General features: G+C 38.9%; 1 protein-coding gene across 1 annotated transcript in view; it reads right to left on the minus strand.

The window, feature by feature from the left end:
* The window catches only part of IMPG1 (interphotoreceptor matrix proteoglycan 1), an 88,555-nt gene extending 69,773 nt beyond the window's left edge, over window positions 1-18,782 (minus strand). The window contains exons 1-2 of the mRNA XM_073335128.2: window positions 18,716-18,782; window positions 3,850-4,083 (exon numbers count right to left, since the gene is read on the minus strand). Coding sequence (XP_073191229.2) covers window positions 3,850-4,083; window positions 18,716-18,782 — 301 coding nt within the window. The remainder of the gene's footprint in view (window positions 1-3,849; window positions 4,084-18,715) is intronic.
* Between the last annotated feature and the right edge of the window lie 8,055 nt (window positions 18,783-26,837).

A 26,837-nucleotide genomic window follows, 5' to 3' on the forward strand; every position in this document is an offset into this window, starting at 1 on the left:
AAAAAGAGAAATTAAATCTCTCAGTCATAGGAGTAGTGAACTCTGATGTTTAAAACTGTGTACCTTTCTCCTTGTTTCCCAAAGCACCTCCAGAAAAACTGAATTACTTAGTTTAGGTAAAAGCCCCTTGGAAACAACAGTGTTTTCTTTCTCTTTGTACATGTGTACAGGTTTGTTTGTTAAATGTTAAGTAACAACTCCACGGTGATGAATCACCAAATTACATGCCAAGCTGCAGCAGGCAGGAAAGAGATGGGTATCTCCATTGTGGAACAACCACTGCTGTTCTGTATCATTTGGGAAAATAAAAGTGAGCACAAGAAGGAAAAAAAATGGGGATGGAGATTTCAGAAGCAGAGCTCAGTGGGCTAAAAATCACATGGCACTCAGGAATGGCTCTGACAGCAGCTCTACTTAATGGATTCTCTTAGCTGTCTCCAGCAATTAATGATATGATGTGAGGTCTCTCTCCCTCCCCACCCCGCCAACCTGATGTTCAGCAGAAGACATGCATCTGTCTATATAGACTATTTACTCTCTCCTTATACAAGAAAGCCATGAAATTTAACTGTAATATTTTGTAAACTAGTTTATATTTGGGGCTGGCCCCATACATTTTTATTTATTTGCTAGTATCCACAAATGTGCTATGCACTTCACAAGCAATATATAGAAGTAAGGTCCTTGCCCCAAGGAGCTTGCATATTAAACGGTGGACAAGTGAGGAGCATAACATGCAGCAGGGAGAGAGGAGGAAGCAGATGGGTTATACTAATAAGACAGCAAGCTTACTCAGACATACATTCTATTGGTTTAATTTTTTTTATGAATCTGGGCATGACTTTTGTAGGCAATGCTGCAGAAGTGAGTTTTTAGAGGTGATTTGAATGAGCTGAGGGTGGAGGTCTGGTGAAAAGATTTTGGAAGTTCCCCAAACACAGAAGAAGATAAGGAACATATAAGTGTGTGATTCAGCAGGGCCCCATTCTTTTAGCACTTCTACCCAGCAAACACCTACAGCTTTTGATTGTACTCTTCTACCTTGTAAGATGAAGTTGGGGGCCCAACTGTTCATGGATCCACAAAGATAATCACCTAATCCACACCCCTATTAGTGACTGGCACCCCAACTCCGTTGATAAGTGCCTCAATCCCTGCACAGATGCCAACCCCTCCTCTTGCCCAGAATGTTCTGCATGGGTTACAGAGATCAGGCATCTCTCACTTTGCAAAGTGTCCCATTAAACTTACAACTGATTCTGGTAATACATACTCTGGTCTGAGAGCATCTATCTTTGTTATGTTTCAGAGTAGCAGCGTGTTAGTCTGTATCCTTAAAAAGAAAAGGAGTACTTGTGGCACCTTAGCAACTAACAAATTTATTTGAGCATAAGCTTTCGTGAGTTACAGCTCATTTCATCAGATCCATGCAGTGGAAAAAACAGTGGGGAGATTTTATGTACACACACAGAGAACACCCATTGTTTCATGTTTTCTGTGTATATCTATCTATCTTCCAACTATATTTTCCACTGCATGCATCTGATGAAGTGGGTTTTAGCACACGAAAGCTTATGCTCAAATAAATTTGCTAGTCTCTAAGGTGCCACAAGTACTCCTGTTCTTTTTATCTTTGTTATGTGACTGATGTGGCAATTAATATTTAAAGGATCACATATCTTAAACACTATATATCATCTCTAATGTTGCTTGAAATACAAAATGGTTCTGAGATTTATGAACACAGTGGCTATTGCACTGTTATTTTTCTTTCTCTGAACTTCCTCCCTCCCTGTTTTGGGATGATTGCTTCATTCATTATCTGTTGGATGAGTCCATTGTTCATTACTTTCAGTGTCACCAAATCCAGCTAAATATTTGGCTTTGTGAAAAGATGGTGCACACACAGAATGAAAGCTCAGACTACTTAAAATGTATATTTCAAGTCTGAGCCCTTCAGAGGAAAAGGAATTCAAACATTTTCAAAATGTAGCGTACTTTTAGCATGGAACTTCTCAGCAATTTCAAAGCTGTATCTTTCAGCAGTTCCAGATCTATTTTTGAATCTTTTATAACTGTAAGATGGAGATTTCACTTTTAATATCTGATAATTTCAGTAACTGCAGGTGAAAATTGCCTACACTATCTAAAACCTCAGGGTCTCTAAAATTAATAGTCAGTGACAAAAATGGCTATTCTCAAAGCTAGTGTAGGTATGCACTGTGCAAACATGCTTGCACTGCTGTGCCAATACACCTCAATAATAAGTTGTGAAACATCTGCCCTTCCAGCGCTGAGCCTGTCCTCTGACTAGAGATAGTCACATTAACAGTGAATAATTTACCTAATTAAGTTAGTCCTTTTTTCTGTCCATGAATTGCCATTGTGCAGGTTGTCCTTTTGACTGATTGGTTCCTTATTTGCAATCATTTAGAGCTATGTTCTGCCACATTATACTCGGATGGAATAGTACCATTTTTTTGTAAGCAGCACCTGCTGAGTAATGTATTACTTAGTGGGAGTTAGGGGGGCAGAATCTGGCCCTGAATGAGTAGCTTACTAATGAGCATTCATTGTTTACTATTCACACGATGTGGTTGGTCCCTTAAGTCACACCTGGTAGTTCCTGTGCTCCTTCACTGGAGGACATGCATTTTCTAAAGAGGAATCCTTTTTTTTTCTATTTTCAGATTATTTGTAAACCTCTCTCTCTCTCTCTCTTTATTTTTACTGTGTGTTTCAAAGACCATGGAGCTGGATGGGAATCTTTCCATTTATTTCGATGAGCTTTGGATCAGGCTCTTGGTGTGTTCATTCTGTTACCTGGATAAATGTTCAATATGAACTAAGCTAAAACCACTCAACCCAGTTTAATTTGTAACCTACAACAAAGTACATTTGGGATTAAGATTTGAACCAAGGTCTTCAGTGGTGGCTGTGTTATTTGCACATGCACCGTTCTGCTCCAGCAGGAAAACAGTGCTTACAAGTCACTTGCATCTATTTAGCTAGAAAATACATAAAAGGCAGAATGGCTATTTAGAGTGACAAAATGTTTTTAAAAACTGTAAATTCTCCAGGGCAGAGATTGTGTCTAGTTCTGTGTTTGGAGAGTGCCTAGAACATTTTGAACACTATCATAACCTAATCAACAATAACACACAGTGGAACCCAGTTTTTCTGATCTATCTGGGACTCGGACCAGATCAGATATTCAAACATTTGGATAATCAGGAGAATTGGCAAAGACCTTTCCATCCCTTATTTTGAAAGCCAGAGCCCCACCCGCCCTGGGCTGACCGCTCTAGCCCCACCCCTGTCAGCCTTGGGTGACTGGTGGTTTGGTTAATGCAAAGAGCTAGATAATGGAGGCTCAGATAAACGGGGTTCTACTGTAATTTAAGTGCTTGTTTACGACCAGACTAGTATTTCTAGAATTTGTGCTGTGCTGGAGGGAGTGAGGAGAGGAGCATTTGTGAGCAGCGGTGGAAGGAGGCATTAAACCTGTGGCATCTGCTACATCTTTTTAAAAGGTGGCCTTTTTCCACCGGTTAGTGCACCCATTATTTGGTTTTTATCATCAACTAAACAAGAACACATTGTAACTTCCTTGGAGATTGTGATAGCAACTTAGTATCTCTTGTTTGCATCACTCATGATTGCTCATACCTTGTGCCACCACTGTACTGTGATGTACCTGCAACTGTTCCCCAGTCTCACAAAAGAGTAAGTGCCAAGTTTTCTGCCCAGTACTAGAGAACAACAGAGTGACAAAGGGCTATTGTTGGGTTTCTTAAATTAAAGGAAAGATTCACAAGAAAAGAATATGTGGTGCAATCATCCTCTCACCTCTTAACCGATAATAAGCTTGATGGCTGGCTAAAACCTGCTTCACTGATTCTTGTGGACAGATTTTCACACCAGTTGGGAAAATAGATGACCTCTTTGTTCGATGCTTTGCCATATCAAATATCCTCCTGATGGTTGACACTCTGGACCTCTTTGTTGTTCTTTCTGTTTTATCTGACCCTGAGTCATCTGCAAGCTGTTTGGCTTCATTACGATTTATTTTATTAGGGATTTCTGTAAGGGGTAAAATAATAGAGAGAGACATGAATGAATAAATAAACACACAGTATGTGGACTGTCTGTATGTACTATAGGTTTTGGTCTATTTTCAATATGTTATCTTAAACACCAAACACTAGGGTTCTCAATTACCTACATTACTGTGAACAGGTCAACAAACAGGCTGATATGGGTACGGACTTGTGATCCGACCATAGAACTGGGAGTCAGGATATCTGATTTCTATTCTCCACTCTGACTAGCTCATTGTGTGACCTTGAGAACACTAAAGGTAAAATTTTCTAAAGCACCTAAGGCCCAGATCCACAAAGGTATTTAGGGGCCTAATTCAATGGGAGTTAGGTGCCTGAATAGCTTTGAGGATCTGGGCCAAAGTGACTTAGCAGCCTAAGTCCCATTTCAAAAAGTGATGTAGGCATGTAGGGTCATATTTTTAAAGGTATTTAGATGCCTAAAGATTCATATAGGTGGCTAGTGGGATTTTCAAAAGTGCCTAACTGATTAGGTGCCAATTCACCTTGATTTAAGTGCCTAGTTATTTTGAAAATCCCAGTAGGCACCTGTAGGTACCTAAATACCTTTAAAAATCTAGGCTTTGGGAACCTCAGTTTCATTGAAAGTCACTTCAGGTGCTTTTGCTAATTTAACCCTTAATCTCTGTGTGCCTTAATTTTCTCATGAGAAAAATGAGGATGAACATTGCTTGCTGTACTTAAATAAGGTTTCATAATCATTTAGATCCTTGGATGGAAGGCACTACAGAGGTGATAAGAACCTTTGTAGTGAATAGTAGATGTTAGCATAAAGTCATATCCCCAGTTACTCAGTGTTGCCTTATGGAGAATAATATCTATAAGGAATGGTAGTGCTTCCAGGGTGACAAAATACGCTCAACTTATCCGCAGGTTAGCAAATACCTCTATATTCTGAATGACCCACAGTTCTTCAGGACATTTGTCCCATTTCTACATTATATCCAACACGTTATCATACAACACAGCAATTCAAGTTTGATTTTAAAAAGTTTAACAGAGTAAAAATAAGGTCTAATCTATAAACTTTAGTGAGCTGACAAAGTAGCCTTTTGATGAAGATAATGAAGAAGCCCTTGGGTGAAGCAATTGGTGTATTTTAGATTCTGTTCTTTAATGCTGCATAAATTATAATGTTGATGTTAAAATGCACTTTTAAGGATACTTTTGATGCATTTTCATAGGCCTGATATATTCTTTAGTCATAAATTTAAAAAAAATAAATTGTTAGTTGAAAGAACTGCTGTGAAAAGGAAGGGATGAATTCTGTAGATAACTGGAAAAATTTTTGAGGCAGAAAATAAGAGGGTGACATAATGTGCATGTAGCCTGGATGCTGATGAATTGGCTGCAAACAACAAATGCGTTTGGAAAATGTTCAGACTTTCTAAGTGGAGGAGAAAGTGATAAACCAAGACACCACATTTACAAGAAAATCAGATTATTGGAAAATTAAGAGTAAAACAAAGCAAGTCTGTTTTCCTGTGAATTTGAAGAAATTGCCTAAAACAAATAGTACAAAATTAGGCAGGGTATTGGAACAATTTTTATAGTGAGGGTACTCATGATGGAAACCATGTAGTTGGTGTTTGTTAATACTATTTCAAGACAGGAGGTGTGGCAGCACCCCACCAGTACCTTCCAGCACCACTGAAATTATGTCAGTTGTTTTTAGACAGATTAAAATAAGGATGATAACATCACTTTGACAATTTGGAACTCAGTGAATTACAGTCTTGCAGAAAAAATGGGGTGGAAATGGATAGGAAATGAGTAGCAGAAATACTGGACGTGGCAAAAAGGGATGGAAAATCTGGAGATGGAAGAGGCTTTCCTCATGTACATGGCTATTGTTGGTGAAAATGAGGATACAGTAATGTAACATTTGTCATATCAAATCACTGCAGTTCACTTATTATCATATAAATATTTGTATCAATGTGTTGTTGACATGTGCCAAAGCAAATGAGCAAAAAGATGGAAAATATTCTGAAGAAATGACAGGGGCAAGACAGAAAGGGATAGATTGGTGCTTCTGATATATTTTACCTGTCCTTGGACTCACCACAGCTTATGAATGAATTAATGTTTCCACATTCAGGGTGCAAACCAATAATACACAGTTATATTTTTAATGGTGCCCAGTTATGATTGATAAAGATGAGACAGCATGAAAGGATTTTGCTCCATTCAAAGGCTGTCAAGGGCTACCAGAAACCATAATGGGCCAAATACTGATACATCCTGTGGCAGTAACAACAGTGGAAATCTCATTGCAGGAAGATTCCACCCCAGTAAGATCTCCAACGCAGGTCTGTGCAAGCTCCTCTGCAAGGATGAGATATGCTGGGTGAGGCCAAAAGCCCACACAGAGGGGAGAGCAGGAGGCTATGTTTTCTGCTCCACCCCACATGCTGTATTTGTGGTTATGGCCCAGATGCACAGGCCATCTGACCAGTTGGGACGGAGGATTTTGTCACTAAGTCCATGATAGCTTTTGTATGAAGCAAAGACCTTCCACGAAGGATTTGCTTCTTCCCCAGGATTTGACCCTGTGGCATTAGCTTGAATTAATAACCATTCTATTTACAAGAGTATTATGATGGAGAATCTCCTTTCAAAGCTGGAATAGTGACTGCAGCTCCTCTGTGCCACCTATGCAAAGATTGGGATTTAGGCTGCTGTACTTACATTGTACTTACATGTACTCACCCTCCTGACCCACCTCCAATAGCCCATGCTCTGCTTGCCTATTCAGGACAGGAGTAATCTTTCTCTGCTATAGCTACTCCAGCCACAATCTCCCCCTTCCACACACAGGGGCACTGTGGGACCTGAATGGGGGGAGAGGGTTTTGCATGGGCTGTGCATAAATGGATGAATTTCACCTTATTTGCATCTTATAGGTGACCCTATTCCTTTTTGACTCCTACTATATGAACTTGTGAGCTCACTCTCTTGTCAAACCTCTATAAAACTTGACTTAGAAAACCCACTGTCTCTTCATAATGTTTCCCAGAATTTTACTGAATGCTAATTGAAGAGCAAACTCTCTGTGGATAGAAATGCTTGTTTAGACCTCTGTTCTCCCTCTGCTTTAGTGGAAACTGTCAATTATAGACCTGAGAAATTTTCACCAAAGGGCACAAGCATCTAAATGGCTTAAACATTTTACATGCTTGAATATGTGTCATTGGATTATGCAGCTTGTTTCTGTGTGCATCTTTATCTCCTTCTGTTGAATAAAAATATACACTTATACATAACAAGTCTTTTGCCAGGTGGTGATGTGCCTATAAGCTGTAGTCTACCCGGTCTCTTTCTCCCCCCATCCCCCTTTATATCTAAGTACACTCAGATCATCCCAATTTTATATTGTATATTTATTAAGCCCAGTACCCAGAACACTTTTTGAAGAAACCACGTCCCAAGGAATCCCAGGAATATGGGAATTTATTTTAATTTAAAGCAAAGCATTTTTGGGGCAAGGATATTTTTCACTGTTGTGTGTATACATAAGACCCTTGCCCTACACAATTCTTTTGCCCTTTTGTTTAGACCTGTTAATTGGCAAAGGCATTTGTACCAGTTTTACCTTCAGGAGATGTATGGAAGATGGTTTTTATTTTGTTATGATAATTCTAGTTTAGGAAAGCAGACATCGGGCACAGTATGGTGACTTTTTAATAATAAACTTTAAGTGTTTATGTAATGCTTTACAAATGTTTAACTAATCCTCACTAACTACCCTGTGAAGGAGGTGGGTATAATTCCCCCATTTTCCAGATGGCATAATTGAGGAAGACAGGCAAAGTGGCTTTACGAGGGCCAAGGCGGGAGTTAGTTTCAGTGCGGGTATTTAAAATCAGGAATCCCTGTTCCCCCAGTCCTGATCTCAGACAGTTACAACACAGATTCTCAAACTATGATGGTCCTGAACAGGAAAATCAGAATCTTTTGTTTCAAAAATGTTGAAACAAAACCTTTTGGTAATTTTGATTTTTTTTTCAAAAATTTTTGGGGTTGGGAAATTTGTCAAACTGACCTTTTTCTGTGAAAAGTTTGTTTCAACAAATCAGCATTTTCTGACAAAATAATATTTCATCAAAAATTTCCCAACCAGCTCTCTTAATTTACATGTTGGTAAAAGGAGAGTATGTGGCTATTTAACAGAACTCCTAAAAAAAAAAAGAAATTTAAAAACTTCATGGAGTAGGTCAGTGGGATTCTTTTCTAAAGAGAGGAGCAAGGAGATTGCATCCATGGTTGCTTTCCTATTATTACAGTGGATGTCCTTTTATAAATATATCCTTATTTTTGACTTCCAATACTACCTGTTTCTCCTAGTTCTCATTTTTGCTTTTTAAGGTCTGCAAAATATACCCACATGACTGCATTATGCTACTGGCTTAATTCAGAATACGACATTTAGTTTGACTAGATGCCAGAAAGTTTGTTATTTGCAAAGAGAAGAGTTTCAAAATCGTGAATGCTTGAATAGAAAAGTAAAGGGTGATATCAGAGCAAAAATGTTAAAGTTTGAATAATTCAGGAGGAAAAGAAAAGAACTGCCTGAAATCAAAGCAAAGTTTGAAATCAATAAAAAAAAAAGCAAGTTAGTCTCTGTAATATAAGAGCATGTTCTCCAAGTGTAGAGAGGAAGGTTTGATTGATAAATGAGGCATACTGCCTTCATAGTAAACTAATTACTAATTAAAACCCAAGACTCAGTCAAGGAAGAAAACAGTAACTGGTAACAAAGAAACTGACAAAAAATTACCAAATGAGTTATTTCAACAGCTTTCCTATCGATGTGTTTAGGTCACCCAATACCAAGAATTAAGTGTACAGCAAGTAACACAGTACACTATTTGATATTTATATCTGTAGCAGTAGGCAAGGATAACAACATACAATTAAAAATAGATCAGCAGCTCTCTAGAAGTGATTGAATAGTATAATGTGAAGAAAGAAGCTAACATATGAGCATTAGAGCGTATAAGGTGCAATTGGTACAGATAAAAGGACAAGTGCTGGACTTCTTATTTAGAACCATACTCCCATTCACTAGTGGGAGCAATCATGAACCAAATCTGGTGGTACCTGCCAGTGGTGGGCAGGGCCTCTGCAGCACACTCTTTCAGTGTGTCCTGACACCTGTGAGTCCCTCTACACCAGTTCCATGGGGATGGGACTGATGAGGGGAACAAGCGTCAGGACTGAACGGGGCCAGATTAAGGCAATGCAGGTCCCTACCCATGCAACCCAGCCCTCCACTTGGAGCAGCAGTGTCAGGGCCCCCCTCATCTTCCCAGGTGGCAGGGACGGTAAGCATGGACATTCTTCTTTGGCTTAGGAGTGACAGCACAGGCCTCCTCCTTTTGGGAAAAACAGGTGTGTTAGAAGGGGTTTCCCAGTACTTATCCTAGCATTTGGGTGTGTTTATTTGCTCTGGCTGATGGACTGAGCCCACAAAAATACAGTATTTTGCTCAGGTCTATTGGCAGGGCCCCCAGAGTGGTGGGTCCTAGGCTTAACACCCCATAGTGAAATGTATGGTGCTGTTTATGCATCTTGGTGCTATTGTTTTGGGCTATCTGCCAATTCACACAGGTAACGTATATTGGCTACACTCGGGTCATATTTCCAAGCTTTTGCTTAGAAAAATGAGGGATAAAAACTGATCTTAAAAAAAAATTAAAAGTGAGAGTCTGAAGTAATCACGATTCCAGGATCTGGGACCATGGGCATAGGCCTATACTACAAATGCCTTAATCTAACCCTGGGCTGGAGGATGGCCATTTTCTGCTACAGTGTATTTCCATAAACCTGCAGTGATTCCCTCATGGTAGATAATTTTAATGCTGTCTCAACTTCCCTTGCCAATTCCTTCCCCCCCCCCCAAAAAAAAACAACAACCCAAAACACCCTAAGTGTGTTGGGGAGCAGTATCCAACATAGAGATCATGGCCCCATAAATCTTATCATAGAATCATAGGACCATAAGGTTTAGAAGGGACCCAACCCCTTGCCCAAGATATAGGATTTGTTGTGTCTAAATCAGGGGTTCTTAAACTTCATTGCACCATGACCCCCTTCTGACAACAAAAATTACCACACAATCCCAGGAGGAAAGACCAAAGCCTGAGCCCGCCTGAGCCCTGCCGCCTTGCATGGGGGTATTGGGGGGAGAAGGAACCCAAGCCCCTCTGCCCCAGGCCGGGATGCCAAAACCAAATGCCACGGGCTTCAGCCCCAGGCAGGGGGCCTGTAACTTGAGCCCCACCACCCAGAGCTGAAGCTCTTGGGCTTTGGCTTCGGCCCTGAGCGGTGGAGCTCAGGCTTCAGCCCCAGACTGAAGAAAGTCTAAGACAACCCTGGTGACTCTATTAAAATGCGGTCATAACCCACTTTGCGGTCCCGACCCACAGTTTGAGAACTGCTAGTCTAAACCATTCAAGACAGATGGCTATCCAGCCTCTTTTTGGTTAAGTGAGCGCAGTATGGAGGCACAATCTTTGGCATGTCCCAGAATGCATGGGATTTCTGTCCTTGAGAATCCAGAAGAACTGTGGCTTTGGTGTGTCATCTCTAGATGCTCCATAGCATGAAGGTGGCCTTCATTATTTACTTAAGTAAAATTCCCATCAAAGTCTGGAGGAATTGTCTTACAGTAATACAATATTCAAATGAGACAATGTACTGCTGAGACCATTTTCCTTGAATGAATGAATGACTGATCCAATTTCATAATTAGTAAAGAAAAATCTTGAGAGTCAAGAACATGTATTAAAATAAAACAATAGAAGAGCTTTTGATGATTTATTTCCAAATATGAAGTTTACAAAATGACAGTCTTAAATCTCTTGATTAGGAAAAAAAACATTCTTTGCAAAACACATTTTTTTTAAAGCAATGGCTTTCATATGGATAAGCAAAGGGATAATGAACTAAGTAAGGGCATCTTGACTCTTCTACCCCCCTGGAACCTCATTGGATTAGCATTGCAGTACCAGACATTACTGTTTTCACTCAATGGTGCACGAGTTGATTTGGAATTTCAGTGAATGGGAAGAAGTTCATTTCCTTAACTGAGTATCCCCAAGGAACTTGACCAGTGACACACTGCTCCCCTCCCACAAACGTCTTGTTCTCCCTGCTTGCCCACACAGATGTCCTTGGTTTTCTGACATCCTAAACCAGATGAGGAGAGAGAGAGATGGAAACTCAAACACCAATCACTGAAAACAAATGCTGAAGCAGACAGATTGAAACAGAATTTCTCCAAGCCTATGGTGAGGATGTATAACAGGCCAAGAGAAACTTCTTCTCAGACTCCACAGAACTTGCCAAATCCCAACCTAAGGAGCTAGTGAGGGTGGAAAACTGCTTCATTAACACAGACGGCCTACAATCTACAGCCAAGACTATGCCGCATCATGCTCAGTGAAGAACAATCCTCCTACTTTGCTGTAAAAGATCACACATGTTTGGGAAGGTTCCTCTTGTTGCACGGATCCAAGCCTATACACGGACCAACAAACAGCCCATCTTCAGTCTGAGTTCACACATTCACTCTACAGAAAGTATTGGTCATGTTGAAGAAGTCTTGACTTAAGACAGGTGAATCTGGATCCTGCCCTTCCTACCTGGTAAAAGAGAATCATAAGAGAGTGGGTCTTTCCTGACAGAAATAACCAATGCCCAGGGCCGGCTCTAGGTTTTTTGCTGCCCCCAGCAAAAAATTTGCCACCCCAAGCTCCGAGAGCGCAACTGCCCAAGCCAAAAAAAAAAAAAAAGGATGGCCGGAACGCCGCCCCTGGAATTGTGCCACCCCAAATATGTGCTTGCTTTGCTGGTGCCTAGAGCCGGTCCTGCCACTGCCTCATTCAGGAAAGGAATCTTCCTCCTTCAACCAAGTGCAACCAGCACTGAAGAAATGCATCCTGGTTGCAGCAAATCTATTCAAGCCCTGCCCAGTATAAAATCTTCCATTCCTGAACGAGTTCTTAGAGAAACTAGCCAAAGGCTTCCTATGAGCTCATCTAGCTGAAGCCAATACTCAGGATCCAGTACAATCTGGTTTCAGGCCAGGACATGGGCCAGAAACAGCATTAATGTCATTGGTGGATGATTTCTTGATGTTAGTGGATAGAGGGGAGACATCCATTCTCATTTTCCTGGATCTCTCTGCAGGATTTGATACTCTTGATCCCGAGATACTGCTACCCCACCTGAGGGAGGTGGCAAGGGTACCAGAGAATGCTTTATAATGATTTGAGTCCTTCCTTGAGGATGCACCCAAAGGACAGTGAAGAGACACTGTATCTCTGCTACTAGGCCCCTCATTTAAAGAGTGTCTTTAGGATCAATTCTCCATACCAGTGGCTCTCGACCTTTACAGACGACTGTACCCCTTTCAAGAGTCTGATTTGTCTTGTGTACCCCCAAGTTACACCTCACTTAAAAACTTACAAAATCAGACAAAAATACACAAGTGTCACAGCACGCTATTACTGAAAAATTACTTACTTTCTTATTTTTACCATATAATTATAAAATGAACCAATTGGAATATAAATATTGTACTTACTTTCACGTATAGTATATAGAGAAGTATAAACAAATCATTGTCTATGAAATTTTGGTTTGCTATTGCTTTATATGTAGCCTGTTGTAAAACTAGGCAAATATCTAGATCAGCTGAGTACCCCTGGAAGACCTCTGAGTACCCCCAAGGGGTACACATACCCCTGGTTGAGAACCACTGCTCCATTCAATGTCATTCGGCATCTACATGCTGCCACTAGGAGAACTGTGAGACAACATGGGTTCAAGTGCCACCAATTTGCAGATGACATCCAACTATGTCTATCCTTTGATATGTACAAGCACCACCAAGATGGTTCATTGCTTGGAGAAGATCAACTAATGGGTGAAGAGAGCAGCTGGTTGAAGCTGAAGTAAGATGATGGTTATGTTGGTTGGCAGAAGAAAGTACTTTTAGGAGTCTGAAGCCATGGTGTCTAAAAGATCACCTAAAGCTCTGGGATAAGGACACCAGTCCTCAGGCAAATGGAACTGTTTGCTGCAAAGGTAAAGCTTACCAGTGCAGGAAATAGAGCTTTCTCAGTCCATGAATCTGCAATGAACTTCTACAGGAGCTAAGAACCACAACAAACCTCACTACATTTTGTTCCAAGTGTAAGGGTCTTGACATAGCCTCCCTAAGAGAAAGGAAGGATGGTGCAGAGTTTAGGGTGCTAGATTGGGACGTGGAGTCTTACATTCAGTTCTCTGCTCTGCCACAGCCTTTCAGTGTGACCTTGGGTAAATCACTTAGCCTCCCTGTGCCTCAGTTCCCCTTTGGTAAAGTGGGGATAACAGTACTTCCCTAATACATTAAAGTCTGTGAGGCACAAACGGGGACCTCAACTGCATTAAGTATAAACTATTAGCAATTTTGTGAAAACGTAGGGGTGCTTTTTGGCGATTGTTAATAGAGTGTTTAGATCTGGCAATGTCTGTCCCATAATTGTGGTGGAATCCTTCACTGTAGGGGTCACTCTGGGTAGCTGAGATAACCTCCCCACCTAGGGATAGAGAAAAGAAGCCCCCTTTTTAAGTGTCTCCTAACTTACACTTAAGGGTCATTAAGAGGCAATGCCAAAGTAAACAGCCTTGATGGCTCTAGCCTGCTCTCCTGGGGACTACTGAAACATGTCTGAACAGAATGGGTTGGACTGAGGGACCCAGGGACCCTCAGGAGGATCTGGGCTTGCTAGGAGAATATAAGTTGGTTCTGTTCTGTTACTTTAATGTAAGAGGAAAGTCTGTCTAACTTAGCCTGTAGTGAAATGTAAGAGTAGGTGAAACTAAAGATGTGTCAGCTCTTTGTTATTGAGGAATCCCTTTTTCTCTAATGCTTTGTTCCCAATATTTAATAAAAAAATACTTTGCTTTAATAAGGGTATTGGTCAATATCACAGGTTCCTGAAGGTGCCTGAAACCCAGTCTGGCCTGCAAGGTGATAAGTGTTATTGGGCCCCAGTCTAAGATGCCAAGATTCCACCCCAAGACAGATAAGGCCAGAAGCTGGGAACGGGCAACAGGGGATGTTGCCAGAAACAGAACAGAGAACTGCCAGAAGCTGGGAATGGGTAACAGGGGATGAATCACTTGACGATTACCTGTTCTGTTCATTCCCTCTGGGGCACCTGGCATTGGCCACTGTTGGAAGACTGGATACTGGGCTAGATGGACTTTTGGTCTGACCCAGTACGGCCGTGCTTATGTTCTTATGTAAGGGGAAGAGACCTTCAGAGAGACCAGAAAAGGGGCAGAGACACAGCTAGTCCTGTGTCCATGACAAACATGTACATATAATTTAGGGTGAAAAAAAAATTAAACCCCATAACAAATACACCAGAATGCATATACAGTTTTTTCTCCTGAGAAAAGGATGAGAGCACATGAACCACACATGACAGATATTAATCTTGTTACTTAATGTCCAACTAGTAGGCACTAAGATACCACAGTTATGAGGGCACTATAAGAAATTGTGCAGAACATACTAAACCATAATATGGCTTCTAGCATGTGGAGAGTAATTTGGGATAAAGTCCCTTCTCTGTGGCCTTTAGTTTAGATCCTTCAAGGACAGACAGCCCTTTATTGGTGATAAATACCTTGTTCTCTAGAGTCCATCTCTATTGTTGTTCTCTTAAAAGCTATCTTGTGTAAGTATTTATAATGCACCAATCACCACAGTATCGGTGTGCAAAACTATAATACATGTGCTACTCCGGTTTAATATTCACTGACAATACTAATATTTTAATACATATATTTAACTTTGGAGTTAAGTCAAGGAATGCCAAATATTAAAAACCATTCCTAATTAATTCACTGTTTTTGCATTCAGAGTAACCTGAATTTTATTTTTTCAGTTGTTTATAAACATAAACAGGGAAGCTACTGTCCTTAATTCAGCAAGATGAATTTTTATTTCATGGATGATCTGTGGAATAATTCTGATGAGTAAATCTGGCATTTCCATGTTTTGTTTCTTTGAATTTTTTAATGATTTCCCCCCCGCCCCTTCCTTTGGCATAGATTTGTTTAACCCTTTTCTCAAGGGCAATTACAAGTAACAAAAATCTGCAACAGTTACTGTTGAATTGGCACAGCTCAACGGGAAGGGATAAGTCAGACTGAATTAAAATGATTTCACCGAGCACACAGAAAGCCATTGTCTCCTAAAGAATGACTGTGAGTGAATGGAGAATATTTGTCTACTTAAAAATCCCCTGAAATGTAGCAGCCTGAAATAAGCACTGTTATGCGGCTAGCGTACCTTCTTTCCTACTGAAAGTGGGGTACAAAAGTACATAATTTCAGTACATAATTGCAGGAGATGCTGCTGTAGCTCAAAGCCGCTCAACATTTTCACTGGTGAATTTGTATTTTCAGTGCTTTGTAACTCACATTCATTCTAGGCTGTAATGTCGCACACACTTTGTGTTGGGTTTTTCTTCTGTGTTAAAAAAGGTTTGTGCGAGCTTAGTGGTAGGGTAATGCATAAAATGCAAGCTCAAGTTCAGCCTTTGGATCCTCTTTGGACTAACAAGCTCTGGAGCATTGTTGAAGTTCTGTGTACTCAGCCCATGAAGTCCCCTTGTATTCATCTCCAGCAAGCCCCTTTGACATGTGTAGCCTTCTTGGTTGTTGAGGCTCTCAAAGCAAAATTAGATGGGTAGGGAGAAAATAGAATATCTCAGAAAACTAACTCAATTTTTTCTGGCCACCTTGAAAATAACAATTTGAGTTTGACAGTTCTGTGATAGGGGAAAAAATCAGCGATTGATTAATCCATGAATTAGTTTAGAGACTATTAGTGTTCTGAAGATTTCTTTTTTAAAGGAAAAAAGTTAATTTGCATTTGAGCCTTCAATTTCCTAGGAATGCTGAGTATCTCCAGCTATACATGTACAGCAGTTGCACTGTATAGTAGACTGGAAGGGCCATGAAAGTTTTGAACACATCCAGATTATTTCCGCTATCCACTAACACCCACTACTTGAATTTAAGTAGTTAGGGTGAGATTTTTAAAGATATTTAGGTGTCTAAAGATGCAGATATTCAAGTAGTGGGATTTTCAAAAGCACCTAGGCACCTGAATCCCATTGATTAGGCACCTAAATACGTTTGAGGTTCTGGGTTCTTGGCACTTCTGAGAATCTCATGAGCCACCTGTCTGCATCATTGAACACCTAAATACCTTTGAAGTCAATGCATGGATATTTGAGAGCAGAATTTAGTTTTAAAAATGTTTGACTATACAATATTAATAATGAATATGTATGAGAACAAAAATAATCTCAATTTGTGCGTGGACATACTTTCCAAACATTGGGGTGTGGGAATTTTTCCAATTATTATTAAAAATGAATGTACATAACAAACTACTGCCAGCTAAAACAACAAAAGCCAGGAAATTCCGATAAGCTTTGTTCCTAAGAATTGCAATAATATTTGATCAAACTGTTGTGTGTTGCTGTTTATTTTAAAGAATTAGAAAGAGTAGAGATGAAAAAAAATCCATGTAATCATTTAGTCCTTTCCCTCTTTAGGTGCAAGATGATCCCTAAATATTATCTAGCAAGTCGTCCACAGGTATTATTAAATGTTCCAGTAATGGGACTTCTATTAAATCTCTTGCAGAAAACACTCACAAACCAGTCCGGCACTTTGTTTAGTAAGTTTCCCCTAATATTTAGCCTAAACTTATCTTTGTAAAATGCCATCCAATTATACGGTTATCAGATGTATTGCAATATCTAGGTACAACAAATGATGATAAGCCAGAATATTCAGCTTTAATTTTCATTTCATTTCTTTCTAGTTTTATAATCACAAGTGTACATATTATTGATACCATCATTAGTGCATTAATAATAACACAGAATAAGTTTCATCTTATAATTTTGTAAATGCATTAACATTATGTTTTTCCAAGGTAAATCATCCTCAATACTTGGATGAACTAAATGTTCTCTATAGCTGTTTGTCTATATTTCAGTGAGATAAAACCACTACTTAAAAAAACCGAAAACAAAATCTGCAAACAGAAAAATGGTAATAGTCTTTGCTGCATAAATAAAGTTTTCTAAATGTTATTAACAACAGACTGAAGAATACTGGGGCTCTCTCTTCCTCTACAAACATTTAAATACAAATGGAAATACTCTTTTTCTGATACTGCCTGATCTCTGCATTTAACTAACATGACTAGGACTGAAAGAAAGTAAGATGTGTTAGGCCATTTATGAATCCCTTAGGCAAAGTGTAAAGCAACAGCAACCTGGGGTTTTAATTAGATTACATAAATGTCAAAGACAGACAGAAAAGTTAGTAAGCAATCTAAAAAATAACAACAAAGAAATAAAACCCCCAAACCAAAAATGAAATAAAACAAACAACCCTCCCCCGTGCATAATTATGGAATAAACATGGGTTTACCTGCACTGTACACTTTTATCTGCCGGGTAATCCCAGACATTTAATAATAAAGTTGAGGCCTGATTAAACCCATGTCAAATGTCCCCTGTCCTCCTTTCGGTATAGCCAGACAAACAAAAAACCCAACAACCTTTTGTGATAAGAATAAAATCTGATGTTTTTTTCCCTGTATGTAAATGAACAAGAGGAAAAACACATTTTCATGTTTTTGTTTTTGTTCTTGTTCATGTTGAACAATTAAAGAAAGACTTGTGAACTTTTCAATATGTCTAAAGGAACAATTGTTAGTTGCTTCACTGAATACAGAATAGTTGTCTCTGCTCTGTCTTGCTTTTATTCTTCCTAAAGGCTTACAAATCGATGCTTCCTTTTATTTATTTTTTTGTAGGAATCTGTTCATTGAAACAGATTTTAAATTTATTTTACATGCCAGAAAAAATTACTATTATGATTTTTTTTTTACATTTTTTCACTAAGTACTTAAGTCAGCAGATGTATTCTTTTTCATTTTTCTTTTATAATGTTTAAATTTTTCTGCTTGTTCTGCTGTACACATTTATCAGTAACGTCGCCCTTATTTGTATTGCTATTTTCTGTTTTTTGGCAGTATTGTTTCCACCTACAATATTTGTGTATATACCTAGAAGTCTTTTAAGTTGGCCATGACAGTACCCAGTAAAACCAAAAATACACTTTGTTGCTTTCTTTTCAGTTCAGTAACAACGAATTCTCATTAAGAGTACAATCATTTTCTTATGCATTCACTTCAGCTATTGTGCCCCTTCCACGTAATTTGTAATTGTTCTTTCATCTAGAAACATAAATAAGTAAATAAACTAAAGTGCATCTTTTACAGAGAATTTAATGCAGAGCAAACCTACATGATACAAGTTAAGGCAACATTTTCTTAGGGTCGCCTGTCAAGTTAACAGTGTCACTAACCTCGACTTTTGTAGCACCCAATTCTAGGCAGTGACTTTTATAGCGAGGGAAAACCACTTGACCTTTCCAAAGATTTTTCAACTACAACACAAAATAAATAAATAAAATCATTTTACATGTGAACTTACCTTTGCTTCCTTGAACTTGGAGAGCAAGACAAATGACCAGAAATATTAATCCAGTTTTCAAATGCATGCTGGCAATTCAGAACCTTCAAGGATTGTCATGCAGGAAATATGACCAGTTTAGACTGGCTAACAGATTTCTTTTTAAGAACTAAAATTCCCAAACTGCCTCGTATTTCTACTTTTTTAAGAAAGTGCTCAACAGTTTGAAATGTTTTGAATCTCAGGCAAAGTGTGAAACAGGTGTCAGAACACAGTTACTGAACAAACCCCTCAAACACACACACTTGTAGTCCAGGAGACTGAAAGGGGGACTGGAGTGGTAAACTCCTAAATGTGATAAGAGTGACGAAGTTTTAAAAAAAACCCAACAGTGTCTGTTTCTGGAATAATCTGTTTATCTACTGCTCAGACATAATCCCTCTTATAGTCCAGCTGGAAGAGCTATCTTCATCTTATTAACCTTCTGGAGTGGCATCTGTCAGCCCCAGAAGACTTCAGTAGCACCATGATAAATAACAGAAGCCTCTTCTAGTGGCCATTACCTGTACATTTTGGTCATTTGGTCATTCCAGTAATATGGCATGTCAGCAGAGGCATTGCGAAATGATGGCGACAGTTGATTGCATTATTTCTGAAATGTATGACCATAACAAATGGTGAACTTCCTTTGAAGAAGATGACTAATTGCTTGTCTGAAAGAACTGTGACTGTATGGAGCTTTTCAGCAGTGTTTGACTTGGGAGCTCTTCTCCTTTCTCACACCAGAAAGTTTGCTTTTGCAATATTTCCATAGCTCTGATGATGGACAATCCATTCTGTTTCACTGGTAAAATGCCATGACTCAGCAGTAAATTGCTGTAGCAGTCAGGACTGGAACAATCTGATTCCAAATGAGGAATGGGGGAGGGAGGAGGTGGTTATAGGGAGAGGAATAAAAAAGGGGAGGAGGGAAATAGCATTTCAAGCTCTAGCTCAATCAGGCCAATGAGTGAAAAAACTGTTACAAGCAGTTCTTTTACAGTTATATAAATAAATATTCCTATTACATAACATTTGGTAGGCCCTTTGTTATATTTATGTCCTACATTTGCTACATTATTTTCAAAAGCATTTTGTAAAGTTTTGTTAATCAGGGAGGGCTGCCAGGTGAGCATGTACAGCCGTCTGTCCTATTTAGAGATTTATGTGGTGACTGTACTGTACAAACGGAGGCTATTTGCTGGCAACAAGAATCCTTCTAGCTCTGCATGTACAAGTTGCTTTAAGAACAACCTTCATTTGAACCTGGTCAGTGTTCTATTTTTACATGGGATTTGAACAATCGCAAAAGAAAACAAAGATCACCCTCTTCTAAATACTTAGAACAATTAGTACAGGGACATTGCTGGGACCAAAATTTGACCTACCTTTCTTTGTTCTCCTTATCTGTTTTCAAAACCCATAGTAACTTTTTATGTTGTTTTCAGAACAAAAGTTTCAACAGCCTTCTTAACACAAAGAAATCCATGCCATCAATACAGCCAGAATGAAGGATGATCTGGATTTATACTTGAGGACATTTGCACGGAAGAACATAATTAACCTTTACTCGAATACTACACCTCTCATATCTGGATTGAGATGCTTTTCAAACTATAATCAAACCTATCAAGCACTCTTAAGAGCCAGCTAAGTTTTAGCAAATCTTATTTAAAAGGTGGATAAAATGAGATATCCGGGAAAAGAGACAAGTATTCAAAAATATCATCTAATTTTGGTTGCCTCCATTTTTTGCCTAACTTTTGTAAGTGAGGGGGATTTTTCTGAGGTGCTAGGCACCAAGAACTCCCATTGCCTTTCAATGAGAATTTGGCCCTTATGAGCCTAATTCACTTTTGAAAATGGGACTTAGCTGCCTAAATCACTTAGACCCAGATTTTTAAAGCTATTTAGGTGTTACTGCACTCACCGTCACAACACCTAACTAGTTTAGGATCCTGAATCTCTTTTTTAAAGGTTTCAGAGTAACAGCCATGTTAGTCTGTATTCGCAAAAAGAAAAGGAGTACTTGTGACACCTTAAAGACTAACCAATTTATTTGAGCATAAGCTTTCGTGAGCTACAGCTCACTTTATTGGATGCATACGATGAAGTGAGCTGTAGCTCACGAAAGTTTATGCTTATGCTCAAATAAATTAGTTAGTCTCTAAGGAGCCACAAGTATTCCTTTTCTTCTTTAAAGGGGATTTAGGCACTAAGGAGTCTAAATTTCATAATAGTCAATAGGATTTAGACTCCTAAATCCCTTTTGAAAAAGAGATTTAGGTTCCTAAATCAGTTAGGCTGTGCAACACTGAATGTAGCAATACCCAAATAGCTTTAAAAATCTGGACCCAGGTGTCGAATTGAAGCAACCAATATTAGAGGACACTTTTGAAAGTGTGGGTCAATGAGATTGGCTGAAGATCACACTATGAGTCATTATGAGAGCTAGGGACCTAGAACCAGGAGTCTTTCCTATCTCCCACACTGGACAACAATCCCTTCATGAATAATGGAAGAATACATGTTTAGAAATGAAATTTTACTTTCAAGGTTTTTCAGTGTACAGCCCTGGGTAGAGAATTGATTTTAAAAGAAAGAAAACACTTTAACAATGTTCTTTTTAATTAAATGTGCTAGTTTAAGGAAAATATTAGGCTATCCAGCAAGTTTGTGACTAAAAATTATGCTGCTGGGATCTGAGTATAGGGAGATGATCTGTAAATCATGAATATTTCAAGTTGTTTTCTGTCAAGGCTAGTACCTTTTACTTATTTCCTTTTAATTAATTTTTTTGTAACTAACCTTCATAACTGCTACAGTCCAAGCAAACAATAATGATAAACACTCATTATAGCTAAAGCAATACTATCAAGGGACCATTCCATCTCTAAGTACTGCTGTTTTTAATTATGGGTCACTGTTAATTAATCTGGAAGTCATTCTTCTAGCTGGTTTGCTGTCAACAACAATTATATATTCTTAAAGAGGCAAAATCTTTTTTTGATTCTGGCTGAAATTCAATAATGCATTAAAAATATGCCAGGAAGGCATGGAAGGGGCAGTACTGCAAGCTGAAATGTCTGTTCAGACAAGATAAGTGCACATAAATGGGAAAACTAGAGCTATTAGTGGTTAGTGCAATGAATCAGTGCATATATCTGAAAGAATACACTAGTTCTGCTGTTTAAAGTAAAACTTCCAACTGACAAAAGACTGTTTCCTTCCTTTTCTTTCACAAAAACTGCGTTTTATGAAAACCTTACATCAGAGTTTTGATATGACACCAGTCCTTTAGAGGGAATCATAGCTTGTCTCTGTACAGTGAACATACATTTTAAAGTGGAACTCCTGGAGACACTTTTCACCTTTAAATTCTATGATCCTACAAATCAATAAACACTGTCTCTCTATGAGCAGGTTGTTTTCATAAACAAGCCTTATCCTAACTGGAGTTAGAATTTTGTAATTAGTAAATAAAGAGTTTGCAGTATCTCTGAAAGTACCTGAGCCAGGAAGTGCTAAGTTTAAATTTGAGGAACTACATGCTCCCTCCCATGATCACGATAACAGCAGGAAAGTAGAAGTACTGCTCTGCTGGAAGTAAGTAAGGTGAAAACAAACTTCTTTCTAAGTGATCTAGTAATTGTTCTAATGACTCTGCTCTTTAATGTTTTGACACTGATTTGTATAGGAGCAGAACCTAAATATATTGAGACATTTCTGCTCGTGATTTGGCCAACTACATTCTTTTCCTTTTTAATGTTATACCGCCTCAGAGAGCTGTACCACAGTTCTGGAAGCATATATTAGTATTACATTATTTACACTGAATGGGAGGAGACCATATCCTCAGTAATATTTTGTACAGTGAGATTTCGAATGGCGCTAAGAAAGCAGGGTCACCCTTTCTGGCGGTACCACAATGTGTGCAAAAATGACATGAAGTCATTCAGCACCAAGGTAAAAAGCTGGGAGGAGTGAAAGAATCCCATCCAATTTGGAGGGAATATCTGGCACTGGGTGCAGCTCAAGAGGAAGTGGCTTTGATCAAGAGGATGGAAGCAAAGTGAGAAAGAAGAAAGCAGCGTGCTGTAATCTTGGACTCTAACTCAGACAATACATGGATCTATGAAATTTATAACAAGCTGTGTCATGCTCGAGTTGGATGTGTCAGCCATAAGCGGATTCTTCAAGCACCTGATTAGACCTTTTACGCGTATACCATGATCCAGTTTGGATGGACCGTTGTTGATGATGCTGATGATTTACGCTGATCAGGGAGAGAAGTAAAATTAGGAATGGAACTGCAGGAGTAGCACCAGACTTGTCACAGCTGCTCACAGGACTAAAAACACATGAAAAGCTTCTGCAGGAGCAAAGACACCAGTGAGAAGTGGAAATGAACTAGTTGGTTATTTTCTTCCTGTCCCTCTGTTAATATTATCACTATTAAGTAAGATTTACATTATTTTATTATTTATGTTTTGCTTTCTGCTTACCAAAGCCTAGTCCCTGGCACTAATCAGTGCTATGGCTGGTTTAACTCATTCACCACAATGATCATCCATTGTTTTTGCATGTCCTCTAGCCTTTTCCATTGGATAGTAATTTCCTTGTACTTTTGTCTCTACAATCATTCAGCCATCACACTTTTCTTCTCTTTACTGAAATAAAGAAAGAAAATCATGTTCTCATATAACATATTCTCATCGACAAAACAAAATATTTGTGAAGTGAAAAAGATTAAGCCTCATTTAAAAATACCTCAATTTTATTTTTTATGTTTGGATGGACCTCCCCCTTTTTTCCTTTCTGGTATCTCTCCAAAGCGGCAATGAGCAAAGATGGTTGCATGAGTGATTGACATCTTGAAACTGTGGAGATCTAGTCTCTGTTCCAGAAAAAGCTAACTAACAGTAACACTAAGTAATTAAGTAACAGCTGCTTCTTGTTTGCCCTCTCTTTCTTCCTTTTAATCCCTCCTTAAAACCTATTTCTTCCAGAAAGTCTCCATACTTTGTTCCCATCAAAAATCTCACCACTATAATACTTGCCTGCTCTGTGTCTGGTTCTTATTGGCTGCTTTAGGTGATCTTTGGGATGCAGAACTTGTTAAACTTTTTATAAAGCTCCAACTAAACATATGGTGATATATAAATAAATTTAATAATAATGGAGACATCACATTGTCCTTTAACTCAGACTAATCTCCCACTGAAGTCAATTTGGGCTGATATTAATAATAATAATTACTCCCCTAATATTGAGTTATGAAGCAAGTTGAATTTCTCCTTTCATACCTCTCTCCACTCAGACTAGGACTTCTGGTGAAGTTCAGTTCTGCAGTTACAGAAAATGCTGTGAAATTCTGGACTGGCCAGATAGTTTGAGGACAGCAGCAAAAGTTAGCTCAATACAGCGCTACATCTGCTTATATGTATAAAAGCATCAGAGCTTTTAATACTTTTAAATCAGAATGAAATGGTAATAATGCCCCTAAAAGTCTTCTGAGTCATAATTCTTTGCTAAAGCGGCACCACTAGCCATCTTGAGGATAATGTGATATTATTACTAACATGATGTCAGCACTGTTCATTCTTATGTATAACAGAAAAAGGTAGTCACATGGGTACATTTACATGATGAGTGAGTTACAGGTGTCTCATTCGCATTGACTTCTTGACCAATCTTCTTCATTTTCTATTTACAGTGGAATTGTTAAAAAGGTTGATGAATTTAGATGCACCTAAATGTGACAGGCAGATAAGAGTGTGAGAAAGACATGGTTCTGAATGTATCTCTGCAAATATACCTCAGCCCTGATGGGCTACATCCTTTTCTATTTCAATCTGGCCTCTTGTGAACAAAGATTGCTGATGTTGTCATAGTACATGATGTTTTTGTGATGTACCAGATGTCTACATAGGATATAAAATGGTTATTTATGATGGGCAGGAAAATGCCCAACTAGCCACTAGGTTGTAGTCCGTGGAGATATACAATAGCCTATCTGCCAGTCCAGATTATCTTGTACTTGCCTACATACTCAAGCGCAATTTTCTGTTATTCCAAGAGCTGCTTAAGCGTCTAACACATAGAAGCTCTAATGAACTGAAACATGCTTCTTCAACTGCTGATTTGACAAGTTGTTTTCCTCTTGCAGCTCAGAAAGGATTTTTCTAGTTTTAGTAGATGGATATAGTGTCCACAGAACATTTATGACATGTATAGCATGTGTGACAGGATCCCTGGGGTGCAGCTTGGGACTGTGGGACTGCTGTGCCCTCTTAACTCTTCAGCCTCGGCTGTCTCTCACAATGTTTTGCTAGTGACAAGCCGCAAATCCCTCCAGGTGCTGTTATCACTCAGCACAGCCACAACCCTGGGGTGCAGAGTGTCACAGCACATTAAATTGATGACTGTAGTTATCAATTCTGCAGAATTCAGCAGTAATTAAGGTGTAGCTGTGTGCAAAGCCAGGCATATATAGACTCCATCTTTCATGATACATGTTGTCTAATCAGAAATATGAAACATGGGACTAACTGATAGCTCAGCTTCTTTCTATAGCAATGGGGGGAATGGGATGGTAGTGGTAAGACAAAGGGAAGGAAGTGAAGTATTCAGTCATGTTGAGTGGTGAGCAATTATTTGAACTATGGAAATGTCATGCTGAATAGACAAATAAACATATGTACTACTGAATGCATACCAAGAAAATGTTGTCCATCCTTTACTTTTTCAGGGTTCCTTGACAAACCATAGGGAAGTTTGAGGGGGGTCAGCTTAAGATTGCATTTAATTACCTCTTCATTTAATGCTTGAGAATGCTTGGGGAAGTGTTTTAAGTACTGTTGCTGTCTATATTATCAGTCTCTCAGCTTCAGTTACTTTCAGTTGTAAATCTATCATTTTTGGACTCTTAGAGAAATTCTGCTATATACCTTTTCTGGCAAAGATTTTTGAGAGGAAGGTTACAAGTACTGTCTGCCCATCTAAATGAGTTTGTTTTGTTTTGTTTTGTTAATAGGTTCCAGTCTGTTTTCTATTCATCCCACAGCATCATGTATGCCCTTGTGTAGGTAATAGCCTGTGTTTATCTGAAGACCAAAGTTGTTGTTTTTCCTCTACTGCTGCTGTCGGAGGCCTCTATGGAATCTGACACTGTTAACCTTGAAATTTTGTTACCACTCTTAAACTGCTTTATTTGTCTGTTCAGCATGACATTACCATAATTCAAGTAATTGCTTTGTCCCCTGTATATTTAGTCCTGCTTACTACTACTTTTTCTTTTCTTCCTTAGTTCCTTCAAGGATCTGTCCTGGTGTGTCCTCCATACTTCCTTTTGGGAAATATTATTCATGCTTCTACAACCTGATGACCCACAGACAATGTCAGTCCTTGCAGAACCTATTATAAGAGCTCTTATTTGTGTTGCTCACTTGGCACTTCCGATATCAAGGATCGGGTATTGATAAAGTTTAAGTGAAATGTCTATTGGATGAATTCTTATTGAGGGCCCGTTCCCAGCAGAATATCTTTTTACTATTTTGGCAGTTTTCTTTGATGAGAGATGTATTTTGCCTGTTTTCATATTTTAAAATTTGTTCACTGCTCAGACAAACCAGATTGGAAAGATGCAATATTATTTTAGCAGGGTTACGACCTATGTTCTTCCAAAGAGATATTGAGATTCTTATACTTTAATTTATTATTGTTCGTATGTGTAGATTCCCTAGCTGCTTCCTGAAGTATTGGAGCTTTTCTGGACTGTTCACCAGGCAATGATTACTTTCATAGTGAGTGAGCTGCATTGGCCTCCTGCTACAGAGACAGACAGATATTTTTCACATCCCAGCTGTGTGCAGTCTCAGTCCACTCTATTTAAGAGTTCTTAGCTCATTCTCCTCAGAGGGTCCATTCAGCTCTGAGCAGCTGCTCAGTTTTTAGAGTCAAAGCTACACTGATTTTTGTCTTGAGTCAATAGCCAAAATTAAAGAAATTCTTGGAAAATACTTCATAATGTTTCGTATTATTTTTTCCTCATGTATTTCATAGTTTATTCCATTACACCCACCTGTATAGATCTCTGAAATGC

The sequence above is a fragment of the Lepidochelys kempii genome, chromosome 3, assembly GCF_965140285.1.
Source record: "Lepidochelys kempii isolate rLepKem1 chromosome 3, rLepKem1.hap1, whole genome shotgun sequence".
NCBI lineage: Eukaryota > Metazoa > Chordata > Testudines > Cheloniidae > Lepidochelys > Lepidochelys kempii.